This window comes from Hemiscyllium ocellatum, chromosome 12 (genome assembly GCF_020745735.1).
Source record: "Hemiscyllium ocellatum isolate sHemOce1 chromosome 12, sHemOce1.pat.X.cur, whole genome shotgun sequence".
Classification (NCBI taxonomy): domain Eukaryota; kingdom Metazoa; phylum Chordata; class Chondrichthyes; order Orectolobiformes; family Hemiscylliidae; genus Hemiscyllium; species Hemiscyllium ocellatum.
The window spans coordinates 12,011,137-12,030,765 of record NC_083412.1 but is presented as its reverse complement, the minus strand read 5'-3'; the positions used below and the strand labels follow the sequence as shown (position 1 = coordinate 12,030,765).

Genomic DNA, 19,629 nt, shown 5'->3' with positions numbered 1-19,629 from the left:
AGTTACTTAGCATTTTAGTTTCATTACCCACTCTGCTTAATTGCATTAGCATCATTGTATCCTATTTTAGCGGTAGGAACTTAAGGATCCAATCTGCAGCATTTATATCAATCCAATACCGAGAGAAATGCAGGAAGTACAACATGGGGAATTAAATTCTATTTATTTTCTGAGATGGGGCAAGAAAGCTTAACTCTCAAGTAATGAATAGATTAGTCTCTTTCTTACATGAAATGGTGTAGGAGGATTTCATGCTCATTATCAGTCACACATTTTTCAGGGTGAAATAGGCAAAGCCATGTTTATTCCCCATCTTTAGAGTCACCTCAAGAGTCAACAGTGTGACAGCAAGCTCCATGATCTCTGAAATGGACCTTGTGAGTCTGAATACACCATGAATGCTTAACAATACAGGAGTCTTAAATTCTGACATTACTGCTAGACAGAAGGGCAGACAGATGATGGTTTCATCTGAGGAAACCAAATTCCAAACTATGTACCTGTGTAAAATCTACCTTTCACCCAATCATCCCCAGGACAAAAAAAAATCACACCAACGGTTGTCTAAGCATGTCTGAGTTTAAACCAACATCATACTCTCCAGTGCATTGACCTGCAGGGTTTCTGGGTTTGGAATAAGGAAGGCAATGCATTTGTACAACACAACTCCCAGATTTCAGGAATGCCTCCATAGTGATATAGTGTTTGCAGGTAGGTAATGAACACTGCCCAGGAGTTTTGTTACAGACAAGTGGAAATGTGATCTCCACCATGTTACCATGCACATGGATTTGTTCAGTCCAGGGCAGCACTGGCAACCAATCTCATCAACTGCATTCAGAACACCGTGTTGGCTGATTAGAAAGGAAGACCAGGGGAGTTCATTCACAAATTATTAAAGACTGATCTTAAGAGTCGTGTCATCCTGAAATTAATAGAATAGTTGTCCTAACTGTCACCTCTCTGTTTTTAAAATGGTGTGTACCGCTGGAGATCATCAGCATCTGTGATTACAAATATATACAACAGTTTGATATTCTGGTTTCTTCCTGCAGAGTCCATGCTTTACTTGGATGGAAAACGACACTTCAAAGCACGAATCATCAAAAACTGAAGGTCTGGCAAACCAGCCTCTGTCCAGATAGACAGTCTGAATATCAGTAATAGAGTAATATTAACCTGAAATGCAGGATTAAAAATACCTGCAATTGTTCTTGCATATTAGGTCTTTTGTTTTAAAAACTGCTTTTATACTTTTGTAACCATATTTAAATATCTTGCAATTGCCTCACTAGTCTTAATAGCACAACATTGCTAAAAAGGTTTGCTATATACAATACAGGAGAAACATGTATTTAACTGCATAGCTGAATGACAAATTGCCATTATAGTGCCACTGAAGGGTAGAACTGACCATTGGTGAACAAGTGCACAAGGACTAGTGAGAGATTCCTTTTTTTATTTTAACACAGGAATTGCCCAGCAGACAGAGGACCACAGTGAAAACACATGCACCATTATCAGCTACAGTAATGCTTCAGGTCCTTTTAGTTACATAACTCTGTTTATTCATCCAGTTTGCAATTGGCTGAAAGAGAAGCTTTCCCACGTGGTATCTCTACTGGGTAGAAGGGAAACCACGTCAGTGTACTATTTACTTACATGAAATACCTGTTAAATGTGCATGGGCAAAATGTCAAGTTGTTGCTTTTCTAATTTCAAAATCAAGGCATGTACCAAAAATATATTTGTTACAAGTACTTTGCTTTCTGTTTACTCAAAGTGCATAGAAAGTGAAGTGTGTTTGTAGGGGTTTCTTTGCTCTTTTATATATACACGTCTGAAAATATTTGCACTATATATTATATTTGCTAGTGGTAAGGGAAAGGGAGGTGCCCTACACAGGTTTATATCTAATCATATTTATATGCTGTGAGAGGAACCTTTTTTAAAAAATGAATGAGTCATCTCCAGTGTCAGTAATGCTGAATGGGATATTCAAGGTTATGTCTTCACAATCTGAAAGAACTGCCTATAATGCCTACAGTAAGTTCAGTCTTAATGAAAAGTATCAAAATGTTGTGTTGTAGATTGTGACATTCAGCTAAGGAGGATCACTGTAAACTTGGGGTGGATAACTTAGGCACATGTTCATTTTAATAGCACAGATACATGCAGTGAAAGGTTTTAGTTTGCCTAATTGCCTTACAGTCGGACTTTTTGTCCTGAATGATTTAGTGTAAGCTGTCATTGTTCTGTGAGTTTTCACAAATCATCTTCCTGAATAGCTGAGTGGATATTAATCTGAAAAAGAAGGTTGGACTGTCTTTTCATTTCTGGAAATCTGGATTGGAATTTAATTGGTTGGATTTTGAAAAAAAGGTCTGCTACTAAAAAGGTTTGGGCCCTATTCCCAAACTGAGATGTTTGGAGTTGGTACAAAATGCTCTTCAAGGTCAGGATCTAATGCAGAGAGCAATGAAGGAAAAGCCTCTAGAAAAGAACATTACCTTAGAGCCCTCGACAGGATTTTTTAAATATCTTGTTCTGTGAACAGGAGAGTAAGTGCAAATTATTCTGTTGTATTTTCACAGTTCTACATGCCATATTAAAACACAAAAACATGACTGTGATTAATGTATGTTTTATCAGAGGCATGTTTTAGTTTCCTTTCATATTAAAGATGGAAAAACTGTAATAGTTTCCGAATAGTGCCAGTCAATGAATGATGATTTATCAGTTGTGCATGACAGTTGAATGAATAAAGGTGTTTTTTAATCACTGAGAAGTGACATGAAAAATGTCTGATTTTTAAATCATTTGTTGCATTGCAAGTTTTAAAAATAACTTTGTATCTTTCTATTTTGAATTTACATGAGATTAATAAATGGTTATTGGATCATGCTGCACAATTAAGGAACTGGTGGCCTCACATCACACATGATAAACACCCAAACTGCAATAAAGCATCCACATTGGGATTTCTTATTCCAACTAACAATTTGAGCATTCACTGTGACTTAATAATCTTTGACTGAACTGTGGCTGGAGATGTCTGATCTGAGCATCATCGATACAAGATTGGACATTTCAAGTTACTAGTGTATTACAGGGATCAATGCTGGGACCACAGTTATCTGCAATATATATTAATGATTCGGATAAGGAAAGTGAATGCATTGTTGCCAGGTTGTGGGTGACACAAGAAGCTTGCAGGAGTGTAAAGTTTGAAAAACATAAAACTATCTAGCACAAGAAAAATACATGTGCAGTATACAGTACAAAGCTAAGATTGACCTATGGCAGGACAGTTTGGACAAGCAGAATGCTCATCCTATGATGTAGGGAGCTTCAGGTCCTCTATATAAGCACATGTCCAACAAGTGCCACGGGCTGGCCAAACGCAAGCAATAGGTTTCAGAGCTTGAACTGCAATCACTTTGGTATATTCATGACGCAGAGAAATATGTGGGTAGAACAGTCAGAAAGATTGTCATACTGTAGGGTAGGGATATGCAAGCAGCTAGGGAATGGTTGAGCACCAGGCAGATTTCGGTACTGATGGTGAGAGTTCTTTGGAGAAATGCAGCAAGAGCTAAGCCTGTGGCAACACACATGACCCAGTTATATAGGAAGGTATGAAATAGCAATTGGGGATTAATTCATTAGGATAACAGACATTTTTTTTGTGATGATAGACATGACTCCAGTGTGATATGCTGACCCCTGGTGCCAGGGCTAAGGAGGTTACAGAACACTCCTCAAGGTACTATGATCCTAGCTAATGGCACACTATTCAAGGGTCTGGCTTACACAAAGCTCAGGCAGCACTGTGGCACAGTGATTAGCACTGCTGCCTGACAGTGCCAGAGACATTCAATTCCAGCCCGAGATGACTGTGTTTGTGGACATGATTTGGAGATGCCGGTGTTGGACTGGGGTGTACAAAGTTAAAAATCATACAACACCAGGTTATAGTCCAACAGGTTTAATTGGAAGCACACTAGCTTTCGGAGCGTTGCTCTGAAAGCTAGTGCTTCCAATTAAACCTGTTGGACTATAACCTGGTGTGGTGTAATTTTTGTCTTTGTGGAGTTTGTATATTCTGCAATACCTGTGTACATTTCACTAGGTGCTCAGGTTTCTTCCCACAGTCCAAGTATGTGCAGGTGAATCGGCCCGGTAAATTGCTGCTAGTGTTGAAGGATATGCAGGCTAGGTGGATCAGCCATAGCAAATACAAACGTACTGGGACAGGGTAGGGGGTTGGGTCCAGATGGGATGCTCTTTGGAGGAGAGGTGTGGACTCTGAGCCAAATAGCCTCTCTGCACTGTAGGGATTCTATAGCTAAAATAAAAGGTGTCCTATTAAGCCAATGTGGCAGTCAGTCACTTAAAACAGTCAAAAGAGGCTGCAGAGTATCTTTGACAGTAAGTTCAATTAACAGACAAAATCAAGTTGGATATAGAAAACAGTTTTAGGAAAAGAATCTTTCCAAATCAAATCCCAAAGTTTTGATTGTTCCCAGTTTCTGTGAACTGTGGAGTTTTCATCATTGAATACTCTATGTCATCACTCTGACATATTGATTAGATTACTGTTCCAGAAGAACTTACTGATCTAACAAGAAAACCCTTCACAAATCAACATCTATATGCTAGTATTTTAAATGAAAACACTAAAAACAATATTTATATAAATCTCTCATCATCACAGGGAGAGGTTGAACAGCCAGACACTGAGGTCCATGTTGGTACCAATGATAAAGGTAGGAATAAAAAACTGCAGATGCTGCAATCCAAGGTAGACCAGCAGTCGGCTGGAAGAACACAGCAAGCCAGACAGCATCAGGTGGAGAAGTCAGATGTTGCTGATATATTTGAGGCGACTTGCTGCTACTGTTGGGGTGGGGTGGAAGGGAGCTTACAGGGCAGGGGTGTAGAAAACAGACCGAATTAGACAGTAGTACTAGGATGTCCTATAACTGGGATTGACATATAGTATTGAAATGGCAACTTCAATGTGGAGGTACTACAATGAAGGAAGAAAGTGGATTGAGATCAGGGCCACACTATATGAATGCACTGAGTACAGTCAATAAGATTGATGAGTTATAAGTTCAGATTCCAATATGGAATTACATTGACCACCAAAGGAAACTTAGTGAATTGGTGCAGTACATCTTGTAGATGGTACACATTGCTGCCACTGAGCATCATTGGTATATGGAGTTGATGTTTATGGATGTGATGTTAATCGAGCTTTGTCCAGGATGGTACAGGTACACAATCCTTTATCTGAAACATTCAGGACCAGCTGGTTTTCAGAATTTGGAATTTTTTGAATTTTGGAATAAGTGACAGTTTGATGGTGAAATTTTTAAAAAATCTTACCGAACAGCAGACTCACTTGTGTGTACAAGGGTCCCGAGACAGAACTGAGGCCTGCAAGTGCTGGGCCACGCCCACCCTCGTCACATCTCAGTGACACGCATCGAGTGGGTGTGGAGTTGAGTTAACCGTTTGCACGCTAAACAACCTTGTTAATGAGAAAAAAACTTCACGAGAAAACCTTCAGATTTTGGAGCTTTTCATATTTCAGGATTTTGGTTAAAAGTTGTCTACCTGTATCAAGCTTGTGTTGTTAGAGCTGCACTCATCCAGGCAATTGGGAAGTATTCCATCACACTCCTGACTAGTGCCTTGTAGATAGTGATCAAGCTTTAGAAAATCAGGAGAGGAGTTACTAACTGCAGGATTCCTAGCCTCTGACTGACTAGTCTGAAGTTGCTGGTTTTGTTTGAAAGCTATCCAATTTGGCACAATGATAGTGCCAGGCTACACGATGAAAGGTATTATCAATGTGAAGATGGGACATTGCCTCCACAAGAACTGAGCACTGGTCACTCCTGTCAGTCAGATTGGTGAAGTTAAGGTCATGCAAGTTTTTCCCTTTTGTTGGTTCCCTCACCACCTAGTGGTGCTTCGGGTGATGTCAGTTGCCTTGGCAATTTCATTCCTTTTATGAAATCTTTACACTAATACAGCATCTATGCTGTATATTGTGCTCGTAATAAGCAAGACGACAACTGAGAGAGGGTGGAGAGTGTTAATTAAATTGTGAGAATGTGGAATATGCTAGGTAGGTCAGCTGATGAGTTGGTGGAGATGAGGAGGAGGAGGGGAGAGAGCAAGCGATAGAGTGTGAAAGCAAGAGAAATGACCACCAATAAGGGTAAAATTAGCCACAAAAAACTAGCTGCAAGCATCAAAAGTTACCGGACCATTAAATCCAGAGATCAAAACGGCTCAATCATCCCAATATCAAAAATGGAAAATACTCATTTAAGCATCATTCACCCAAGGATGACAGTGTGGGTTTGGAGTCACAGTTAAGTTTACACAAATTCACTGAAATTGTCAGAATGAAGCTGGTGGCCATGGATCATTCAATACATATAATAGATGAATTTTGAGAAGATTCTTTGATCGTTGCTTCAGCAAAGAATAAATATTGTGGTCAGAGTGAATGGTATCAGGAGTTTTATTATGAAAACCAAAACAAGTTCAACTATCAAATCAGAAGATTATAATTCATCGCCTTAACAAAATCTGTAGCACCATTATAACGTCACTCCCAAGTATGACTCGCAAACAAACACACTCATACACCTTGCTCTCCCATGCGCTAGCATTGCAATGATAATTGCAGTAAAACATACCACACGCGAAGAATTAATTGTTTTATTGTTCGAGTCAAGAGCCAGATATTATAAAACACCAATGTAATTAAGCTTAATGTTTTCTATCAAAATACTTCAGTTTTCCAGCTGGATCAGGAATTATCTGAAGGAAAAGAACAGAAATAAAACAAGGTCATGATATTTCAGAAAAGCAACTGTTATAAAATGTTTTACACCTTCAGGTTAGCTACTGACAAAGGTGTACAGGCAAAAGGAGCTAAAGCTAAATATTAAGCCAATTGTAGCCCTTTAAGTGATACTACTATTCTTTAACTTAGTTTACCAAATGATTAGGCAAATTGTAAGTGGTTTCCTTGCAAATCTCCTTGGAGCATTTACTCCCAACTTCAGGCAAAATACAAAATGGGTCAGTTTAGATAAGCAATTGCCAAGAGAAACAAAATTCTTGGCATAATTGATCGTTGCAACCCATCTACAAATGATCCTTTTTAATATTTCAAGCTGTCATTTGATAGAAATAATCATTATCAAGTTTAAAGAGACCAGAGCACAGTGACATATTAGCAAATTATTAATGGAATAAAGACACCTAACAATGGAGAGGAAACAGAAAATCTGAAACAGGCTGAGCACAGGAAAAGATGTACAATGATTGTTGGCAAAGGGAAAGTGAAACCTTTAGGCCATGTATAAAAGTATACAATAGCAGGGGATATCCAAGGAGGATCAGGTTCAAGAGAAACCTCTAAAGGTACAGAAACAGCAGACAGGAAGAAAGTCGAAACCCAAGATAAAAGTGGAACTGAGCAGGGCACTTAATATAATAAGAAAACTACTGGAAGTGTTTTCTTTCCAGTCAATAAGAATGGCAAGGCATTGTTCTTTTCCAAAGTGAAGACTTTGTTGTTGTCAGACTGCTTTCTGCATTGACTTGCATTTCCCAAAATCCTTCAAAAAGAATCCACCAAGGAGTTATCCAAATTGTTATGGACCAGGTACCCTCCCCCACAAAGATAGTAAGGAGATAACTCAGACCTTAACTTTTATATTTATTTAAGACAAATGTAAGACATTGTGTTCCAGATGAAATTCAATTGACCCACCACTAGGCTTAAAGCAAAACACACGTTATTCTTACAACACGGTTAAAATACAAACAAACAAAAAATAAAAACTGGTATAACCACCTCACTGAAATACTTCACAAGCTAATATATTACTTAACCACTAATCCATTGTTCCGATATAGGCAGCAACTCATAAACATACCCTTGGCAAGGCAATTTAGCAAAAGTTAAGGTTCTCACATGTTGCCTCTCTCCAGTCCAATGGAATGAAGTACTGAAAGAAACAGTCTGCCTCTTTATTTCTAAGAGGAAGCCTCTCATCTAAGACTCCAGCAGCAGAGAAATGAAGCTGTTAGCTCAGCAGTAGCAGAAACCTTCTCACTAACAAAGCAAAACCAAAAACTTTCCTAAGTCTGTGAGAGCCCCCGACTCCACCCACTCATAATTCTTTTGTCATTTAAAAAAAGACTCCCCAGGAATAACTCCAATTTGTTTACCACTGCCTGTCTCAGCAGACATCCCTGTAGCACAGTGGTAACGTCCCTCTACTAAAGAAACAGCACAGAACACATCCCTCTTAAAGGCATAGTACTATCACAAAATAAACTAGTCCTTGCTGTGTTTGGGAGAATGAAGGTATGAAATAGGAAAATAATGTGGAAATTGGGAAACAGAATTCATGGAGGAAACTAAAAGGGTGTGCTTTGCATGAAATAACTTGCCAATGGCTCAGGTATAAACAGGTATGTGTCCCAAGCCACAATGATGAGTTCCTTCTGCTCAAAATATTCATAAATATCTGGAGAAGGGCAGATCATGCCACAGATTAATAATGTCATTCAGAGAATCCTACTACACACGAAGTGACTATTCAGCCTGTCAGGTGGGCTATTTGTTGAACTCCCTCGCTTTTTTCAAGTATTCATCCCATTCAATTTTGAAGGTTTCTATTAATCTGCCTCCACCACCATATCATTACAGCATATCATTAAAACCAAAACTAATTGGATCTTGCTGTGTTACCTAGGCCATTCATTATAAAATTATACATATTTCATGAATAGTGGTTCAGGATTGATTGATTGCTGGTGTGGGATCAGGAGATTTTGTCAGAGGACTTCACTTAACCACAGACCTCAGGTATTTAGTAAGAATCTAGGTGTGTTGAAGGAGAGGATATGGGATGATGAGAGTGATACAATATGCATAAAGATAGTAGGGGTTTTATGGACAAAATGGCTGTTTATTGTCTAGCATGCAAAACAAGTGGGCTATCTGATCTTTTTGTCATTTTTTTTTCCATCGCCTCCCTCTTTTGGTTGTCTTCATTTGTATGCATTGATGCATTCCTTTTAGGGATGCATGAAAACAAAACAAAACATGGCCCAACAACTCTGGGGATTACATGGGAAGTATCTTTGTGAGAAATAGTATAATAAAACACAAAATGTTGTAGCACACACCACGTAGAAAAGGATTGGGATTTGTCAGTGCTCATTTAGGACAGGAGAACTTGAGGAGGGAAAGCTGGGGTATACTTACTGATACAGGTACAAACTAGTATGTGCCAATCACCTTGTAAAGAGAGTTATTAAGTTTCAGTTGGGCACACAGACAGCAGAGCTCATCATGAGATACACCTCTGGGAAAGGGTGTTCCAAGAAAAAGGAAACATACAAAAATGAGGGACAGAGAGAAGGGAGACAATATGGCAGTATTCCAAAAGAAAATGGCCCTAAAATTATTTTCAGGTTTAAAATCTGAAGTATAGGTGCTATTTTTCAGGGCTGAGAGTGGTTGGAGACAGATATGGCAGAAAGCAAAATAAATAAAAGTTTTCCCTATGAAAGGTTGATTTTCAGTTGGTTGCTCATTAGTGAATTGAGAGATGAATCAGAACACTTTTTGCAATTTTTTAATCCCGATGCTTACACTGAGCAACATGCAAAGTGAATGAATTCTGACACGAATTTTGATTTTAGCAATTTTCAGTTAGCAAAAGCCTAAACTTTTCAAAAGAAAAGCCACTCCCAAAGAGGATACTTGTCTGTGCAAGTGACTGGTTGAACTCTGGAGCAACATTATGAAGTTACAGAATGAATACTTGGTAAACTATTTAATTAAGTAAAAGCTCCTTCCAGTATGCTCAACATCGTTATCAAGCTACCAAGTTTTTAAGACTGTTAGGTTGAAATATCTATTAGAAATATGTACTTGAGATTTTCATCAATACGCTTTTATTAACTTCAAATCTTGCTCAGATTCTGTCTGAACTTTCTTATGATACCAAACACTAAACCTTTCAGATCAAGAATAACCTGGGTAAAACATTCCTACTGCCAGGAACACGTCCCAGCCTGAGAGGAACTGCTCAGCGAACAGAACCACTACAACAAGCACCCGAGCTACAAATCTTCGCACAAACTTTAGGAACTGCTAACTTTAATACAGAAGCTAATCAGCATCTGCTCAGCTCAGTGTAATGAAGCTGGTCACTGGACAGGAATATTATTTAGAAACAAAATATTCCAACACAAAAGCACTCTGTAATTAGGTTTAACACAACACACAGGATGCTGCCTGACCTGCTGTGCTTTTCCAGCACCACAGTTTCTGACTCTGATCTGCAGCCCTCACTTTCTCCTAGTCGAATAACACACGTTATGCCAATATCAGTTTTAAGGTAGACAGTGATTTAACATCTGTAATCACACCTGTTGCCAGAGAGTTTACTTACAAGTCTTCTCGTGGCCACCACTTTTTCATGACTTCTTCTGGTTTAATCTGATTAAAATATATTAGTAGCATGATTACAGATATTAATGCACTGATTTTTAAAAAAGAATACAGCCCAAGATTAAGCTCAAAGTCAATATCATAGATTTGACAAGGTAAACACAAAAGGGCGCGAACTGTGATTTACTATTGGTAACGAATGTGCATAAACCAAATCCTTTTTATAAAGACGAGGATTGAGAAGGTTTTAAATTAATGAGAATCTTACCGTGTCACTCCCAGGTTTCCAACCAGCTGGGCAAACTATAAAAACCAAAAACATCAAACAAAATTCAGGCTGCAGCTAAGCAATGTCTTTGTGAAAAATACACTTACTCTTAACTTTTAAAAATGTGAAGTTATTTAACTGTTTTGAACTGATAAATTTCATGCAATTATTTCTAATATATTATTATGTACCTTCACCGTGTGCATCAGTGTACTGGAATGCTTGAACTAAACGAAGGGTTTCATCCACTGAACGCCCTACTGGAAGATCATTCATTGTGATTTGCCTCAGTATTCCTTTGTCATCAATGATAAAAAGGCCTCTGAAAGAAAAAGGGAGGGTATTTTTGTCAACTTTTATTCTGCATGAGCGTACATAAATGTACAAGCTGTACAAGCACTGAGAATGTCACCTAGAAAGGGGACGAAATGTTTGCAACAAAAACTTCCAGCTCAGCGAACAGAACCACAACAACGAGCACCCGAGCTACAAATCTTCTCACAAACTTTGAGTACAAGCTGTACGTTTGTTGTAATTTACATGGTCAAAATAGATCTGAGAAAATGTGAACTACAGATCTATCCGGCAATGTTGGAACTATGCTCATCTTGGCACAATTTCAATTTGCAAATGATACACTAAGGATGGTATAGTACTGTTAGCACATAAAATACCTTAAAGCATCCGACAAAACTTGGTGTTGAACTATATAAGGTGCACTGACAAATTCATTTCCAAATCGAATTGGTTGCAGTCAGGAGTTATGGACTAAGAGCATTATGAATATATTTCAGAGTATAAATGAACTCAGATGTCACATCTTTGACTGATCCCTGTATCTGAATTAAATGGTTCAGAGACCCAAGTCAAAAAAGATGTACAGGGCTAATGCATTCTTCCTTGACATGCTAGCTGAGAAACCTGCTAATGGGTTCTCTACTGCTTATCACAAAACTACATTCACTCATTACAGGGCATCATATATGAAAATATAGCTCTAGCTTGAACAAATTAACCAGCATGCAGCAGGGGAAGGAAGAGTTTAAAAGTAATACCTTAGAACAGTGTAGCTTAAAATGGAATTTAGATACAAAGAAAGTTTACAGAGATTGAGCTTGTTCTCCTTCGAGCAGAGAAAACTAAGAGGCGACTTTATTGAGGTGTTTAAAATAATGAATAATTTTGACAGGGTAAAGAAGGATAGTCCATTTCCAGGAGTTAGTATGTCAGTAGTTAGGGGTCACAATTTCAAGACTCTCAGCAAGAGAGCTAGGAGTGAGATGAGGAGAAACTTAATTAATCAGGGTTGTTAGGATTTGAAAGGCACTGCCTTGGTAAGCGATGACAGATTCCATAGGAGGTTTCAAAAGAGAGCTGGATGTGGGTGGCACGGTGGCTCAATGGTTCACACTGCTGCTTCACAGTGCCAGTGACCTGCGTTTGAATCCAGCCTTGGGCGACTGTCTGTGTAGAGTTTGCACATTCTCCCAGTGTCTGCGTGGGTTTCCTCCAGGTGCTCTGGTTTCCTCCCACAGTCCAAAGATGTGCAGGTCAGGTAAACTGGCCATGCTAAATTGCCCATAGTATTAGGTGCATTAGTCAGGGGTAAATATAGGGTAGGGGAATGGGTCTAGGTGGGTTACTCTTTGGAGGGTTGGTGTGGAATTGTTGTGGCAAAGGGCCTGTGTCCGTCCACACTGTAGAGGAATCTAATCTAATTTGTGTTTGAAAGGGATGAAGTTAGACGGCTATGGAGATAGGTTTGGGGAGTGGAAATAGCTGGGTAGCTTTTTCAGGAGCCAGTACAGACACGATTGGTCAAATGACTTCCTTCTGTATGTAAAATCCCATGATTCTAAAATAGCCTAGACCAGTATAAGGAACTACCACACAGACAGGTTGCAGCTACAACCAAGCAAGATAATACAATACTCGAGACCGCGGGTGATTAGATCAAGTCGTAGTTTGACCAAATTAACCACAGACTTATTTTCATAAAAAGCATGTGACCGGAGACAGTGAGTCGCAGTCTTTACAGGCTTAAAATGTTATGGAGCTTGTATTTTAAAGAAACAAAAATATTTATTTGCCAAAGTTAGAATTCCATTATTAATGCTGCTTGAGGGATAATGTTTGGAATTGGTTGATGTACATGTGGTTGGTGACATCCATTTCCTTGCTTCCTGTTCCTCAGCAGTCTAATTCAGACTAGCGTGATCTTAACAGACTTTAATTACAATCTTTAAAGATGCTGCTGCATCATCTTTTTAACTGATTTTGAATTCATGAGTAGTTTCAAATATTTTCAAGTTTTAAATTGCTGTAACATGCCAACAGACCCCTGATGAGAGATGCATATTTTTGACTATGTGAAATTAAGATTGTTGTCAGATAAGTTGTGATTATTGTTGAATAGTATTTACCTAAAAACTTGAATTGGAAGGACACTGAGAAGAGGAAGTCATGATTAAGCAGGGAACAATTTTCAGTTTTAAAAAATGTGAAAATTGAGATTTGAAGAAGTTGCTAATCATTAAAGCTGCACCATACCGAAATACCATTTGAATGAAACAATAAAATGCCAGCAATTATGAACCCATATCCTAACAAGCATGAGTGCAATGGGAAATGAAGGAAGAAAATTACAGTTGATGCAGCATTATTTGCTGACCTTGCCTTCCTCCAAGAAATATTGAAGTCAAATCAGACTGGAGAAGAGGGAGGGTCCATGCTTTACATGTTCATACTGGAGTTTTGCTCTGCTGCAAATTTTTAGAATAACAGGCATTACTATACCAGGTACCCTCCTTAAAGAAATATCTCTAATGTCTCAACCTCTCAACTTATTAATAAGAAGCTGTTTTTGAATATCTGTGCTTTAAATCTTTTTTCTTTACAACCCATTTTACCCAACCAGTATAGTTTAAACAACATTTTGATTCTTGTCACCCAGTTTTTCCTCCTTCTTCTCTCTTGGATACAAAGTGAAACACATTTAGGCTTTCATCATTTGTGAACAATTTCAATTATATGAATCAACTGTGGATGATATTATACCTAAGACAAATCTTGTCTTCAGTATTTAATGGCTTGCACATTCAACAAGCAATCACTGCACAGCAATTTCTTCAGCTGGTTCCTGGTCACCCCAAACTATGGATGCAACACAAACCAGACAGAGAACCTGCGTATTATAGCTGCGATATTCTTTTACCTAAAACAGTATTGGTTTAATGTGCACTGCAATGCTGAAAAAACATTCGATAACCGCTCATCCAACCTTTGTGATTCAGTCGAATGAACTCTGATTACAATCCTAGGGCTGGTGTGTCAATCATTTTTCAGACATGATCAATCCTAATTCTGCTTTTCAGGATGAAAGTTAACTCACCTTAGCTTTCAGAACAATTAAAATTTGCAGGCTGTGTATGTAACTATTCAACTTTTATTTAAGAAATAAAATGGCCAAGTTATTCCAAGTAAGTACGTTTCTCCAGCGCAATACTGATCTCCTGCCTGAGCTCCTGTGACACGCATGGAAGGTTTGATAAAGACTTTATACGGGCTCTATTTATATTCTATGATACAACTTGCATTAATCTGTTGATACGTGGCTCTGTGTTCCCTTAAGGCCACAGAGTCTAATTGCTATTAAATAAATTCAGATTGTGTTCAGAGTTTTCTAAATTCTAAGAACCATGGCTTTTTAAAAAAAATGTGCACGACTGATAAGACAGCCACAAGAAGTACTGTTTCCGATAACATTCTTATCAATGATTGCAATATATTATTATATTACTTGACTTGATTTGTAAACTTGATTAGAGGGAAATAGTTTTGTAACTTTATTTAGATACTCCACATTTATTTTGAAGTGATTGGGGTTTTAGTCTATAAGTATATGCAGGGTACCATTTTAAAAAATAGTACTATCTCTTATGTTTGAGAAATGTCAAAGATTTTCAAGGATATCATGTCCTTTCTAACCGGCAAGGTGTGGAAAAAGAACAGCATTATTTTTCAAGATCAATTTCAGTATGTCTTGCTAAACCTGTCAAAGTATATTATGTGATTTCTTCAAATTTATTTACCACAGATGTGATTGTGCAGGACAGCCTTCCATTTAAAAATAAATAGGCCTTATATTAATTTAATACTTTACCTTTTCAAGTTAGTTTGTCTGCAATTTTTGTTTTCAAGTGTGTCCTGCTGCATGCATGCTTGAACCTAAATTTTTCTGTAGTAGCTAAGAGTGATGAGAATAGATTGTAAATACAAATTAGCTTCAAAGTCAATGCACTGAAACCATTTTACTGACCTTTTAATCTATTCAAATAGAACATTACAGTGCAGTACAGCCCCTTCAGCCCTCGATGGTTTCACAGGTCGGTGCAATAATCTGAAGCTCATCTAACTTACACTATTCCATTTTCATCCATGTGTCTATCCAATGATCACTTAAATGCCCTTCGCGTTGGCGAGTCTACTACTGTTGCAGGCAGGCCGTTCCACACCCCTACTACTCTGAGTGAAGAAACCTCTGACATCTGTCCTATATCTATCTAACCCTCTGATTATCTTGTATGACTCAATTAAGTCACCTCTCAATCTTCTTCCCTCTAACAAAATCAGCCTCAAATACCTCAGCCTTTCTTCACGAGCCCTTCCCTCCATACCATTCCCTCCATAACTCTAGTAACTCTCCTCTGAACCCTTTCCAAAGTTTCCACATCCTTCCCATAATGCAGTGACCCGAACTTTACACAAAACTCCAAGTGCAGCCGCACCAGAATTTTGTACAGCTGCAGCATGACCTCATGCCTCCGAAACCCAACCCCTCTGCTAATAAAAGCTAACACACCATATACCTTCTTAACAACCCTAGCAACCTGGATGGCAACTTTCAGGGATCTATGTACATGGACATCGAGATCTCTCTGCACATCTGCACTACCAAGAATCTACCCATTAGTCCAGTACACTGCATTCCAGTTATTCGTTCCAAAGTGAATCACCTCACTCTTTTCCACATTAAACTCCATTTGCCACCTCTCAGCCCAGCTCTGCAGCTTATTTATGTCCCTCTGTAACCTAAAACATCCTTACGCACTATCCACAACTCCACCGAACTTAGTGTCATCCGCACATTTACTAACCCATCCTTCTCTACCCTCATCCAGGTCATTTATAAAAATGACAAACAGTGGCCCCAAAACAGATCCTTGCAGTACACTAGCAACTGAACTCCAGGATGAACATTTCCCATCAACCACCACTTCTGTCTTCTTTCAGCGAGCCAATTTCTAACCAAACTGCTAAATCACCCTCAATCCCATGCCTCTGTATTTTGTGCAACAGCCTACTGTGGGGAACCTTATCAAACTGAAATACATACACACCACATCAATCACTTTAACCTCATGCACCTGCTTGGTCACCTTCTCAAAGAACTCAATCAGGTTCATGAGGCATGACCTATCCTTCACAAACCGTGTTGACTATCCCTAATCAACTTATTCCTTTCTAGATGCTTATAAATCCTATCTCTTATAACCCTTTCCAACATTTTACCTACAACTGAAGTAAGGCTCACTGCTCTATAATTACCAGGGTTGTTTCTATTCCCTTTCTTGAACAAGGGGACAACATTTGCTATCCTCCAGTCTTCTGGCACTATTCCTGTAGACAAATCTTCACTTTTTCTGAGCCCTAACTTCGCTCAGCCCTAACTTTGCTCTGTTGTATTTGCATGGTTACCATTCTTGCTCATGTGATCAAACTCCGAGTGTTAATCTTGATATTAAATTCTGGCAGATTAAAGAGTGAAAAAGTGCATTCATTTACTTGCAACAACTCAGCAGAGACTACAGAATGGGACCAGAAAGCCGAACCAATTAGCCTCCTACATAATTCAACGTCAATTAGGTCAGTTCACTATAATAATGAAATTGTTGAATTCAGGTAATAAAGCAAAGAACAGGAATTGAAAATGCAATTTTCCAGGCTAGGAACAATGCCGTTTTTAATGAAAGAAAAACTGCATTGCTGCAAGCTCGATCTGTAGTTTCAGATGTAGTCATGCAGATATTTTACTTTGCCTTTAAGAATTCTGTAACTGCAATCTTGATGGTCATCTCAAAGAAAAAGCCAGCCAGAAGGGAATTTATTCCCTACTACGCTCTTTGCCTTTCTTCAATGGAAAATGGTACTGCCTTGGATAATTCTGGTAACCATTCAGAGAAGATTTTATTTGATTCCATCAATTTCCTTCAGTCTTTTTTTGGCACACATATATCTTGCAATGTTAGCCTTCTAATATTTAAAATTTTTATTCTCTATTTTAGAATCCAAACATCCAAGCAGAATTAAACTATTTGCCCCTTGAATTTGCACTCAATAGGATGATGGTTAATACGTTTGAGTTTGAATTCCATATTCTGATCTATCCCCAATAACAACTGGTTTCTTTTCTCAGCAAGAATCTACCTTGTCTTAAAAATATTTAATGGCTACACTGTCTTTTGAGGCAGAGCTTCAAAGTCTCTCAAGCCAGTGGGGAATAAAAAAAACTTACCCTAATTTCTGTCAAAGGTGAAGCCTGATTTTAAAACAGTATGTCTAATTCTGTAGTTTAGGTGGTTTGGCCATGCTAAATTGCCCAGGATGTGTTGACTAGGTGGATAAGCGAGGGTAAATATGAGGTTATGGGGGGGGGGGGAGAATGATCCTGAGTGAAGTATTCTTCAGAGGGTTAGTGTACACTCGATTGACCAAATGGCCTCATTCTGCACTGTAGGGATTCTATGACAGGTACTGGGGTACTAACGAAGCGACTGACCGTATAAAATAGCAAGAGCCCTGGGACCAACACTCATAAGAAGGATAACACTATGCAGAATCTCAAGACATCAGTAACCTAGAGAACAGGAGTACTTTCTAGACCAGAGCCTGATCACCTGTGTCTTTTTTATTAGGAGCAAAATCTACAAAATACAGAACTTGAAATTTGTGACTCTAATAAATAGCACCTATGAATATTTACCTGATTACTGGCATTTCACTTTATGCAAAGAAATATCAGCAAAAAGTACACTGATCAATATATATGTTAGGATTTGTAGAGCTCCATAAGCTACAAGACTAATTTATTAGTTATCTTTATAAATAAGGACTTAGCCATTTCTCACACAGAGTCATATAGCACAGAAACAGACCCTTCGGTCCAACCAGTCCATGCTGAATATAATCCCAAACTAAACTAGTCCCACCTTCTTACTACTGGCCCATATCCCTCCAAACCTTTACATGGATTTATCCAAGTATCTTTTAAATACTGTAACTGTGCCCATATCCACCACTTCCTCAGGAAGTTCATTTTACACACAAGACACTCTCATTGCAAGCCTGAAGAAGGGCTTATGCCCGAAACGTCGATTCTCCTGTTCCTTTGATGTTACCGGAGCTGCTGTGCTTTTCCAGCAACACATTTTTAAGCTCTGAAACAGAAATAGCGCAAGAAAGCTACAATCTGGGGCAATGGCTGTCTTTAGAAGTTCTCATTGCATTGCGGAAACTAGCAAATGGGCAAAAAACTGCCATTTTCAGACGAGAAAAGCCTCCAAATTTCTACAAAGAAACTATCCAAATAAAGAAAAAAACGCCTCAAAGATTAGGTTGAGGATGGAATTTCACACTGTTTATATTCAAAGGCTATGCAAATTGTATTTTCCATTAACAGGATGCTGACTTCAGTCCAAAACGATTCTTGCCTACCCACAATTTGCAATGTTATGTATGAATTTCAATTCTGAAGTAATGCTAGGTTGTAGACTCCAGCAATTGGTGATCAAAACAGCGTGTTCCTTTGGACCTGTGTAGTAACCACAATACAGTCCGAGATATTTCAAATCACATTGTTAAAAGTTAAAATACCAATATATAGCAAGATTCGGCAAGAGCTGGGGAATGTGGATTGGGAGTAGCTTTTTGAAGGTAAATCCACATTTGATATATGGGATGCTTTTAAAGAGAGGTTGATTAGAGTGCAGGACAGACATGTCCCTGCGAAGATATGGGATAGAAATGGCAAGTTTATAGAACCAAGGATGACAGGTGAAATTGTGAGATTAGCTAAGAGGAAAAAGGAAGATTACAGAAGGTCTAGGCAACTGAAAACAGGTGGAAGCTTTGGAATAATATTGAGAAATTAACACCAATCTGAAATGAGGAATTAAGAGGGCTAAAAGGGTCATGAAATATGTTTAGCAAACAGGGTTAAGAAAAATCCCAAAGCTTTTTATTTGCATGTAAAAAGCAAGAGGGCAACTAGAGAAAGGGTTAGTCCACTCAAGAACAAAGGAGGAAAGTTATGTGCAGAGTCAGAGAAAATGGGTGAGGTTCTTAATGAGTACCTTGCATCGGTATTCACCGAGGAGAGGGACACAACGGATGCTGAGGTTTGGGATAGATGTTTGATTACTCTAGGTCAAGTTGGCATAAGGAGGGAGGAAGTGTTGGGTATTCTAAATGGCATTAAGGTGGACAAGTCCCCAGGTCCAGATGGGATCTATCCCAGGTTACCGAGGGAAGCGAGAGAGCAAATAGCTGGGGCCTTAACAGATATCTTTGCAGCATCCTTGGATGCGGGTGAGGTCCCGGAGGACTGGAGAATTGTTAATATTGTCCCCTTGTTTAAGAAGGGTAGCAGGGATAATCCATGTAAATATGGACCGGTGAGGTTGACATCAGTGGTAGAGAAGCTGCTGGAGAAGATACTGAGAGATAGGATCTATTTACATTTGGAAGAAAAGGGGCAACTTGGTTTTATGCAGGGAAGGTCATATCTTACCACCTT

At 38.7% G+C, this 19,629-nt stretch overlaps 2 protein-coding genes across 4 annotated transcripts in view; one reads left to right on the top strand and one right to left on the bottom strand.

Annotated features, from left to right (window-relative positions):
* Positions 1-2,781, top strand: part of acot9.1 (acyl-CoA thioesterase 9, tandem duplicate 1) — a 70,254-nt gene extending 67,473 nt beyond the window's left edge. For both annotated transcript variants that reach the window (XM_060832882.1, XM_060832883.1), the window contains exon 16: positions 1,056-2,781. In XM_060832882.1, the coding sequence (XP_060688865.1) occupies positions 1,056-1,114 (59 nt within the window). In that variant the 3' untranslated portion in view covers positions 1,115-2,781. The remainder of the gene's footprint in view (positions 1-1,055) is intronic.
* Positions 2,782-6,730: 3,949 nt separating this feature from the next.
* The window catches only part of prdx4 (peroxiredoxin 4), a 38,212-nt gene continuing 25,313 nt past the window's right edge, over positions 6,731-19,629 (bottom strand). Inside the window, exons 5-8 of one of the 2 annotated variants that reach the window (XM_060832881.1) lie at positions 10,967-11,097; positions 10,776-10,810; positions 10,509-10,555; positions 6,731-6,846 (exon numbers count right to left, since the gene is read on the bottom strand). In XM_060832881.1, the coding sequence (XP_060688864.1) occupies positions 6,843-6,846; positions 10,509-10,555; positions 10,776-10,810; positions 10,967-11,097 (217 nt within the window). In that variant the 3' untranslated portion in view covers positions 6,731-6,842. The remainder of the gene's footprint in view (positions 6,847-10,508; positions 10,556-10,775; positions 10,811-10,966; positions 11,098-19,629) is intronic. The other variant, XM_060832880.1, reaches the window with a different exon arrangement.